A 10,878-nucleotide genomic window follows, 5' to 3' on the forward strand; every position below is an offset into this window, starting at 1 on the left:
TTAAATTAAAATTTTATTTTAGAGTTATTTATTTTATGTGTATGAGTATTTGCCTGCATGTATGTATGTGTACCATGTGTACAGTGCCTACAGAAGCCAGAAAAGGAGATTAGAACTTCTAGAACTGGAGTTAGAGACAGTTGCCAGTTCCTAGCTGTCCATCCAGAGTCTGTGAGCTCTCACAAGCTCAGGTCAGCTGTCTCTGTGGGCTTCTCCATCATGACCCTGGCCCGCCCTCCCTGCTCATACAATCCCTCCACCCTCTCTCTAACTGGACGCCCACAATGGTCCCTTCCCCCATCAAGAATCTCCCCCATCACTCTCCTGCTCCATCCTGCCCACAACTCAACCATCCTGATCCCTCATGTTCTCACTCCCTCCCTTCTCCACCCCCACCCCCAGTTTACCCAGGACATGCCATGTACCTCCTCTTCCCAGGGAGATCCATATGTCACTCTTAAGGTTCTCCTTGTTCCCTAGCTTCTCTGGGACTGAGGATTGTAGCCTGGTTATCCTTTACTTTACATCTGATATCCACTTATGAGTGAGTACATACGGTGTTTGTCTTTCTGAGTCTGGGTTACCTCACTCTGGATGATTTTTTTCTAGTTCCATCCATTTGCCTGTGAATTTCATGATGTCATTGTTTTTTTTTTTTCTGTTGAGTAATATTCCATTGTATATATGTACCACATTTTCTTTATCTGTTTTTTGGCCGAGAGGCATCTAGGTTATGAATAATGCTTCTATGAACATAGTTGAGCAAGTGTCCCTGGGGAATGGTTGAGCATCCTTTGGGTATATATACCCAAGAGTGGTATCAGTGGGTCTTGAGGTAGATTCCCAATTTTCTGAGAAACTGCCATACTGATTTCCAAAGTGGCTGTACAAGTTTTCACTCCCACTGGCGGTGGGAGTGATCCCCTTTCTCCACATCCTCTCCAGCATAAACTGTCATTAGTGTTTTTGATCTTGGTCATTCTGACAGGCATAAGATGGAATCTCAGAGTCATTTGCAGCAAGTACTCTTCACAGCTGAACTCTTGCTAACTCTAGTTTATTTTTTATATGTACATATGTATGTACATATTTATTTGTGTATGTGTACGTGTGCCACATGTGTGTATGCATGCATGCGGAGGCCAGAAGCAAGAACAGTTACAGGTAATTGTGAGCCACCCAAAGTGGGTGCTGGGAACCAAACTCTGAGTCCTTTGGAAGAACAAGAACCTCTGGTGGTATGAGGTGCGTGCATGTGCGCGCACATGCTCGTGCACTCTGCTGTGTGTGAGTATGAGGTGCCCAGCTCTGCTGGTGCGTGCCTTCATGCGTGTTTATTTGGGAGCAGGGGAACTTGTATCTATGCAGTAGCACATACATAGAGTTCAGAAAATACCACAGGGGACTTGTTCTCTCCTTCCACCATGTGAAACTGGGAAGATCCAATTCCAGTCCTTAGACTTGACAGCAAGCACCTTCACTTGTTGAGATGCTTAGTGTGAGTGTTGGGAACTAAGCTCAGGATCTCTGTGAGAGCAGTATACACTCTTAACCACTGAGCCATCTTTCCAGTCCCATCATTATGGTTTTGATTGCATTTCTCCGATGGTTAATGAAGCTAGGCATCTCCACACGTATTTATCGGCCATTTGTGTATTGCCTTTGGAAAAAGTTTATTCAAGCCAGTTGTTGTTGAGGCTTTATTATTAGGGTGTGTGTGACAACTTGAGTCAGTTCTCTCTTTCCATCTTTATGGGGTTTTGGAGAATCGATTCAGGTCATCAGGCCAGCGCCTTTAACTGCTGAGCCATCTTGCTGGCCCTTGGAGACTAATGAGCCTGTTAACTTACAGTTCTTTATACATTTTGGATATAATCCCTTATCAGGTTATATGAGTTTAAAATATGTGCTTCATCCTGTAGTAAACTCTGAATTATGTCAGTTTGTCCTTTGGTGTGCAAGAGTTTTGAGGTTGATGTAGTCCCACTTACCTCTTTTATTGCCTCTGTTTTTGGTGTCATGTCTAAGAAATCATTGCCAGATCCACTGTTAAGGAGGTTTTACCCTGTTTTCTTTCCAGACCTGTATGGTTTTGGGTCTCCCTTGGCTTCATTGAGCCAGGTGCCCTCGCATGGTCCTGAATTACAGAGCCCATCCAGGAGTTTAGACTTTGGCCTGTGTCTGGCATCTCAGTCATCTTGTAACTTGGCATTTCTGCATCATTGGTCCATCAGGGTCATGGGATTCCTCTCTACTCTGAGAGACTCAAACAGACAGGAGCCTCTTACAGAGACTGTGCTGTTAGACTTTTGGTCTAACACTGAGTTAGTGTGGTTCTGGTATGCAGCTGGACAGAGGTCCCACCGAATGAATATATACAAGGCGGGAGGATAAAGCAGACCTTCTTCACCTGTGTCAGGCAGTGGTGGGTCGGTCAGAGGGGAATACAGGGAAGAGGAAACATGTGCTAATGTGAGCGGCAAGGGGCAGAGAGAAGCTACCGTGTGAAAGCAGTCTGCTCAAAATGTCAGAGTGAGGGCTACACATGACCCAGTCCTCCATCCCTAGAACACTCCTATATACACACAGAAACTTACACACAAACGTTCACAGCAGCATTATTCAGATGCTACCAGTTTGTGAATAAGAAAAGAAAATGTGGTCCATGCATACAGTGCAATATTATTTCACCATATGGAGGAATGGAGTCCTAACATATCTGCAGTGTAGGTGAACCCTGAGAAACATTGTATCAAGTGAAAGCCAGAAAAGAAACACTATGCACTGTGTGTGATCCATTTATATAAAATGTTGAGAACAAGCAGATCCACAGAGAAGAATGTAGATTTGAGGTTTGAGGGGCTGGGGAAGAGGTAGACTCATGAGGAGGACATGATTTCTTTTGAGGTTATGGAAATTTCTGTGTGATTGTTTACATAACCATCAGTGTGCTAGAACCACTATAGTGGAACCATGCCTTCATGGAGCTGTTGTGAACAAATGACTTAGACGAAGCTGATATAGGGCAGGAATACTCCCAGGTGTTCAGAGAAGTGTGTCGGGGCCACAACCCAGAGGTAGACAGACAGAGGTCCAGAGACAAGACAAAGCCTGCCCTACTTGGCCAAAAGTGGGGCTCTGTGCAGAATTTAGAAGTGAAGGTGGGCTTCTTCTAAGTCAGAATATTAAGGAAACTGCCCCCACTGCAAGGCCACCACACCTAGTCACTCATGTTATCGTTGTAGAAAAGTGCTTTTGCAGAAATCGCTATCCTGAGCAGTAGGCCAGAAACAAGGAGCACTGCTTTAAAAATCTCTAGAGCTGGGCAGAGATGGTACACACCTTTAATCCCAGCACTCAGGAGGCAGAGGCAGGTGGATCTCTGTGAGTTTGAGGCTGTCGTGGTCTACAAATCGAGCTCCAGGACAGGCTCCAAAGCCACACACAGAAACCCTGTCTCAGAAAACAAAACAAAACAACAACAAAAAATCTCCTAGAGATTCAATACTTCTTGTCACAATGTCAGAAAGGGGCTGGGAGTATGGCTCAGTCCCAACATGATCCTAACAAACACAACTTCCCCCAAAAAGAAACTGAACAGACTTCCCAGAAACTGGAAACAGGAAGCTTTCACTTGCCAGTGTCCAGATGCCATAGGCCTGCTGAGACCATAGCTGGGTCAGGACACAGAGCCAGAAGAAGAAGGTACAGATGAGCAGGTAGATAGGAGGCTGCTACCCAGTGAGTGGACCATGGGGGATTTGCTTCCTGTACCCAAGGTCATCCAGTAACTCTACTGTCATGCTCACATGTTCCCCAAGGGAACATGTACTCCTGTGTACTCCACACTGATATTCAGCCTCCTGTACCCTTCCTGGTTTTACCAAGGAGAAAGGGCCAGGCCTTGGCAGTTCCCATTGGATCCAGAATCTTTCCAATGTCTGTTGTTGCTGAGGAACTTTCTGATTCCCTTGCCTAGGACAAAAGTGACTAGCACTGGTCTCAGTGTCCTTTCACTTCTGTAATCTCTACCTGTAGCTTTGGCTTGATATGTTGTGGGGGTGGAGGGGGTTCCATGTGTAGAACCAGAGAGTCAATTCATAAGCTAAGCCCTGCAAGACTGCCTAGAGGTAGGCTACATTTTGGAGGATAACTGAGGCTGCAGATCTATCCACTACATTTAGGTAGTTCTAAAGAGAGTTCCTGCCCAGAGCTTTTCCACTCACTTTTTTTGTGCTCCCTGGTGTTTGTGTTAACTGCTTTGTACAGCAGCAAGACACCCACAAGCCTCAGGCAGGTGTCACCTCTTCCCTCTGAGTTATCCTCTCGCTCAGTCTTACCCATGTGTCCATTGCTCCTGTTTTGTCCTCCCTTTCTGCCCCCTACCCTGATTTCTCATATGGGTCCTGCCTCTAGCAGACAGTGGCTGAGTTGCAGGAACACTCTAGAGGCTCAAGGGGCTTTTACCTCACGCTCCTTAATCACCTGCTCTGGACATCTCCAAGGAGATGTACTTCTACCTACCCACCCACTTCCCTCCTCTGTAGTGCTGGGGAAATCTAATCCAAGGTAGTCTCCTACATATTGGTAGATGATCTATCACTGGGCATGGCCCACTTGTCTCTTCTTGTGTGGGATCTATGTTCTTGCTCTTAGCTGCTCACACCCAAGGAGAATTGCCTTAGACTTTTCTGCCATAAGCCTGTGACCTGTAGTTGAGAGCTCTGGTTTCTAAGGACTTTCCTTCTCACAGTCTGGGCTAGTGGGGCCCTACCCCGTCATCCTGATGTGGACATGTGCCCTGGGATGTTCACAGCTTCACAGCCTGACTGCAACATCCTACTTGAGCCTGTCCTGTCTGCAGGTACCTGAGATTGTGAGTGTGTTGCGAGCCAAGCTGCGGGATACCCAGGAGGAACACATCCTACCAGCTGCCCAGCACAGCGTGTACCTCCTAGCATCTCAGCACTGCGAGGCAGTGGTATCCAGTCTCCTGGGGAGCCCCCTGCCCTTTGACAGGTACTCAGTACCCTGAGCTTATTTGATCGAAGCCATACTTCAGTTTTGGGGGGTTTCCCTGCATGGCATACTATCCTCCTTCAGCAGCCCTCCCTCTCTTCTGCACCCTAAATTTTCTGCATGAGTCCCCATGAGCCTGGGCTTGTGGAAAAGATGGTCATATTGAAAAAGGCCCTACCCCTTAGGTACCCAACGCCCTCTCCAGATGTCTTAGGATTCTTGTTAGACCCTTCTTGGGACCTGGGCAGTGGTGGTGGCACACCCCTTTAATTCTGGCACTGGCAGAGGCAGAGGCAGGCAGATCTCTGAATTCAAGGCCAACCTGGTCTACAAAGCAACTTCCAAGACAGCCAGAGTTGTTACACAGAGAAACCCTTTCTCAAAAACAAAACAAAACCAAACCAGACCTTTCTTGGGCATACCTGCTAAGACAGGCTTCCCATAGCTCTTCACGATGGTCACTGTCCTTAGCCTCCTCTCAGGCTCCTCTACGATTCAGTGATTCACTAGAGTACTGGTCACCTGTGAGAGAACCCCACCCTCTAGGAGCCTAGGAACCCTGCATCCACCCTCTACCAATACGTCTCCCACCTCTGCACCAGTCTGTCTTCCTGCCTTCCTTTCTCTTCCCCTCCAGCCCCCTGTCCTGAGGAGATGGGTTTGTTTGTCTCATCTTTCTTTGTGGTCTTGGTTGGAGGCAGAGGTTATCCTTGAGGCCACATATGGACCAGGTCCCTACCTTGCTGGTGCTGTCCCTGACGTTAGGGCACAGGATACATGTATCATTATCAGCTCTTGTTCTTACCAAGCTTGGAGGCTGTGCATTGAGAGTGTGTGTGTGTGTGTGTCTGTGTGTGTCCTTGGAGTCCAGAATAATAGGGTGTAATATCCTTTGAAGTTACAGGTGGTTGTAAACCATTCCAAATGGATGTTGGGATGTGAACTAGGCAAGAGCACCAAGCACTCTTAACCACACAGCCATCTCTCTAGCCCTCATTTAGGTGGCCTTCCTGTAGATACCTGACTACGAGACAGGAGTGTGCACAGGAGCGCCTGCAAATCCTGGTGCCCCAACAGGGTTCTCTGTGCTTATAGACCTCAAACATTGCTTGGGGACAGAGTGGGTATCCAGCCTCTAGGTCCCATCTGCTCTTCAGCTGAGCCCCCAACCTGGCACCAGTGTGCTGCTGTTGCTGCTCTTAGGAGGGTTTTGTCTGACTCTTGAGTTTTGTGAGTGGATTGGAAAGATCCCTTCTGTCTTATGTGCTTAGTATACTGCTCTTGACATACAATGAGGTGGCTTCTTCTTTCTTTTTGTGTAGTATGGCTGGTTTTTTTTTGTTTTGTTTTCTAGACAGAGTTTCTCTGTGTAGCTGTGGCTGTCCTGGAACTTACTCTGTAGACCAGGCCGGGCCTTGAACTCGGAGATCTGCCTGTGTCTGCCTCCCGAGTGGTGGGGTTAAAGGTGTGCACAGCCACTGCTCCCTGGCTGGTTGTGTTTTTATCCACACTGTTTGTCCATTCCCAGGGGATGTTCATAACTATTTCTGCCTGGGCTGTCTTTTGTAGAAAACATAAAGAGCCCATCACATGCATGCAGGAGAGTGACTGTGGGGCAGGTCAGTGAGTTGTGCCATGCTGTATGCCGACAGGACTTCATGTTTATAAATGGTTGGGGAAAGATCAGCAGTCAGCAGTTGCTCAAAATGCTTTTCCTCTCTGTTGCAGTCACATCTGTGCCCTGTGGCGGGCACTGGCTGTGGAGCCCAGCCTTACCACTCAGGTCTTAGAGCTGCTTCTAGAGAAGATGAGCAGAGATGTCCCATTCAAGGAGAGCCGGGCCTTCCTTCTGGGCAGCACTGCTGACAGAGTGGCTACACTACTTCCCCTTGCAGTAAGTAGGGACTTCAGGGGCTGCTTTACATACTACCCCTGCCCCCACATGAGGCTTGGGCACCCCAAAGGCACCTGGCAGCTGTGCTGGGGCTCATAAAGACCAGCAGGTGTTAGCTCCCAAAGGAGCCCACTTCACATTTTATCCTGGGGGGGGGGGGAACCAGCCCAGCCTTTCTCTAAGCAATAAAGCAGCTGTGAGAATTTCCTCTCCCTTCCCTTCTAAGGAACCAAGAACAGATGGTCTGATGTTTGTCCCCACAAAGGCCACACTGCTCCCCTGCCCAGAGGACTGACCTGTCTAATCCATGGCTTCTTGGGTCCCTATCCCGTCTTCTTAGGGACCCAAAACTTGAAGTATAAATGGAGTTCATGCTAAGGCTTGGACCCCTTTGAATCCTGGAGATAGGGGTACAGAGACTGCCTAGAGGGAGATGTGACCTAGTGGCTCTGCTCCAGGCCACCTGTGCACTGTATGAGGTCCTGTCTGCCCCATCCTCTGGAACTGTGGTACTGGAGCTCTACCCTCAGCTGTTCGCAGCACTTCTCCTACGGGTCAGCTGTACTGTGGGTGTCCAACTGCCCAGGAACCTGCAGGGCAAGGAGCGGAGGAGCACCAGCCCAGCCAAACCAGCCAGGAACCTTGATCCCTGCAGGTAATAGAGTCCTTGCCTGCCATCCCATGCTTACTTGTAAACACAGGTCACGTGTGCATGTGTGGTGTGGTGTAGTGTGGTGTGCACACTATTGGAGGCAGTGAGAGCAGGATGCCAGCTGCCTGGCCCTGGAGAAGACAGAAAAGACCTTGTCTGAAGGGTGGTGGGAAGAAGTAGACCTTAGGGTATGAGACCTGACCTTAGAGGGTCTGGGGAGGTAGGGATAACGCAAGAGCCACTAAGGTCTACACAGGACATCATGGGGCTGATGTGAATGCAAGCGTGCAAGGCAAGTCAGGGCTATGGTACTGGAGAGCCATACATTTCTGCAAGGGGTGAACCCATTTTGATGAATTGCACTGGTACAGAAATCTGGTCAACTTCTTCCCTACGGTAGAAGGGCATATCTTAGCAGGAGCCAAACTAATTCTAGCTGAACCTAGGAAATAGCATTAGTCCTGCAAGAGACGAGATGAGGTGCTTGCCACAGGAGCTTAGGGGACCAGTGGAGCGAGCCAGTAGAGGACAGGTGCTGTCTCACAATGCCTCCCCACCCCACCCCAGCTGTTTGCTCTTCTGTTTCATTCAACCTCAGTGAATTGGGCAGTCCCTTCCAGAGGCCTCTGGGTCCTCAAGGTCCAGACTCAGGATAGACAGGTACCTGAGAGTTTAGAGGCTAAATCTGTGGCCTTTATGTATAGCTTAATGGTTCTGTGTATTGTCCCAGAGACTGCTAAAGGCCAATCTGGCTAGCTCACGTCCAGGCCAACAGATTGGTCCATTGAATCCATTATCTATCCTGATAACCTCCAAGCCTGCTCCTTGAAGGATGATACTGGCAAGATAGGCCTGGGCAGCCACACACCCAAGTGACTTGCCAGCATTTAGTGGTCCTGGTGGAAAGAAACAAGGCAGATGAGCCATCAAATATCATCCATTCTACATACAAACAGCTCTGCAGTGGATGCCCTTCAGGCCTTGCTACTCCGAGGTGGCAGTCAAGATGTGTTGCGGTGTGTGGAGCTGGAGGGAGGCTGGGAGTTGCTTAGGACCTCGGCGGGGCATGAGGATGGAGTTGCCCAGCTGGCCAGGTAAGCAAGCCACATACTGTCCAGGGGACATGCGGGTGTGAGATACACACACCTGTCAAGAAGCACAGAAAAGGGGTATCCTGTGGGCTGGAAGAATGCCTGAGGAGCACTCATAGGGCCTGGAGTAGAATGCCTAGGGTTCAAGCCATGCCAAGTGGGAGGTAAATGCCCCTTGGGTTAACATAGCAGCTGGTCTTGGGTAGTGATTTGCAGACATACAGGTTGGCTAGCTCCTGCCTTTTGGAACCTCCTTCCTTAGTTCCATGGCAAAGTATGCAGGCCCCCGACTTCCCCTGGTGATGAAGGCACTCGTGAGCACTCAAAGCAGCGTGTATGAGATCCAGAGGGTCACTTCTACTGCTTTCCTGGCTGAGGTAGGACCTTGGAGAGGGACTATGATCCTAAGTCCTGTTTTGGAATAAGAAGATGCTTTCTTCTCAGGATCAGTGGGATAGAACATGGGCAGCCATACCCTACAGACAAGCTCAGCCTCCATAGTCCTTGCCAGAGCTTGCTTAGTCCCACCTAGTAAAACCCTGTCTGGAGCCTGTCAGGGCTAGGCCCTAGGTCAGGTCTGAGCCCCTGCTGCCAGAGGCTGATAGACTCTGAAGAATGGGAGGCCAGGGTAAGGGCAGACCATCAGCTCCCCTTTTTCAGGAAACTGTAGGCTAGCGTCTGGGCCTGGGCTGGTGGGGGGTCAGTTGGTACAAATGGTCAGATCTGCTCTGCCTCCAGTTACTCAGCAGTAATGTGGTCAATGACCTGATGCTCCTGGAGCCACTGCTGGACAACCTGATAGCCCGGCTGAAGGATTCAAGTGCCAGTGTACGCCGTCTGGTGCTTCGAGGTCTGGCCAACATCGCTTCTGGTTCACCCGATAAGGTGGGCCAGCCTCCAGGAGGCCAGGAGACAATGGCTGAGTATAAGAGGCAGAATGAGGAAACTTAACTCAGTTTACACCTGCTTGGGGGAGAGGTTTGCCTGTAGACTGGGACAGTCTGAAAACAATGGTTTCCTAGGTGCAAGCTCATGGCCCCCAGCTTCTGACAGCTATGGTTGGTGGGCTGGACGATGGTGATGAGCCACACAGTCTGGTGGCCCTGGAGGCTATGGTGGGCCTTGCACGGCTGCTAGATCTAGTGGAGCCATGGGACCTACGCGTGGTGCTGCTTCACACAACCATCCGCATCCGGCCCTTCTTTGACAGTGTAAGCTGCAGGACACCCTTAGCCAGGTCCTACAGCAGATGCCGAGTTGTGAGATATATACTTACACCGGGTACTGCTTTGCTGGGACTGGCTCCCCAGCCCCAATGATGACATCTTCCGTGTCAGCCTCCAACCTCCTGTACTCAATTATTACATACCCACCCCCATAAACCACTTTCTAATTTGTAGTACAAAAGTCGGAGCTCAGAATGCACACAGGTCTGCCTAGAAAGGGGGGCTTGTAGTGACATGGTTGCACCCCTGCTAGGAAAAAGTGGAGTTCAGGACTGCATCCATCCGACTTTTTGGGCACCTCAACAAGGCTTGCCATGGGGACTGTGAGGATGTCTTCCTGGAGCAGGTCGTGGGTGGGTTGGTGCCACTCCTACTGCATCTCCGGGACCCTCAGGCTTCAGTGGCCAGTGTGAGTGACCATCGGGTTCAGGGGAAAGGGTGCTGGGCTCAGCATGCTCTCCCTGAGGCCTGGGAGGGATCTGGGCATAGCACTCCGTTGTATCACAGGCCTGCAAGTTCGCCCTGTGCATGTGTGTCCCTCACCTGGAGTGTGCTGAGCTGGCAACTGCCTTCCACAAATACCTTCAGGAGGGCCGGAGTGTACACTTTGGGGAATTCCTCAACTCTACATGCAAGCACCTGGTGAGAGGAATGCTGTGGGAGACCCGGCCTGCGGTGGGCTGAGGACCCTGACTCCTGACACTAGTGTTCTACAGATGCATCACTTCCCTGACTTGCTGGGTCGGCTAGTGAGCACCAACCTGTTCTACTTCAAGAGCAGCTGGGATGATGTCAGAGCCGCCGCCCCCATGTTCACAGGTAAGCAGGCCCTTTTCTCATCCCAATCACACCTCAAGTTTGTACACCACACCGCTTATCCCACCTGCTTCAGGGTTCCTGGTGTTGCATGCTGAGCCTGAACAAAAGCCACAGGTGGACCTGGAACAGCTTATTGCAGGTGAGCACACCCCCAAATCCAGGACACATGTCCCCATC

The 10,878-nt window shown here is 49.9% G+C and overlaps 1 protein-coding gene across 16 annotated transcripts in view; it reads left to right on the forward strand.

Moving 5' to 3' along the window:
* The window catches only part of Mroh1 (maestro heat like repeat family member 1), a 59,945-nt gene that overhangs the window by 48,553 nt on the left and 514 nt on the right, over positions 1-10,878 (forward strand). For 6 of the 16 annotated variants that reach the window (XM_035440695.1, XM_035440690.1, XM_035440698.1 and 3 more), the window contains 11 exons: positions 4,865-5,019; positions 6,748-6,913; positions 7,318-7,568; positions 8,522-8,659; positions 8,919-9,033; positions 9,395-9,541; positions 9,679-9,867; positions 10,136-10,291; positions 10,390-10,524; positions 10,599-10,701; positions 10,775-10,840. In XM_035440695.1, coding sequence (XP_035296586.1) covers positions 4,865-5,019; positions 6,748-6,913; positions 7,318-7,568; positions 8,522-8,659; positions 8,919-9,033; positions 9,395-9,541; positions 9,679-9,867; positions 10,136-10,291; positions 10,390-10,524; positions 10,599-10,701; positions 10,775-10,840 — 1,621 coding nt within the window. The other 10 variants (XM_035440692.1, XM_035440691.1, XM_035440701.1 and 7 more) reach the window with 8 other exon arrangements.

This window comes from Cricetulus griseus, chromosome 2 (genome assembly GCF_003668045.3).
Source record: "Cricetulus griseus strain 17A/GY chromosome 2, alternate assembly CriGri-PICRH-1.0, whole genome shotgun sequence".
Classification (NCBI taxonomy): Eukaryota; Metazoa; Chordata; class Mammalia; order Rodentia; family Cricetidae; genus Cricetulus; species Cricetulus griseus.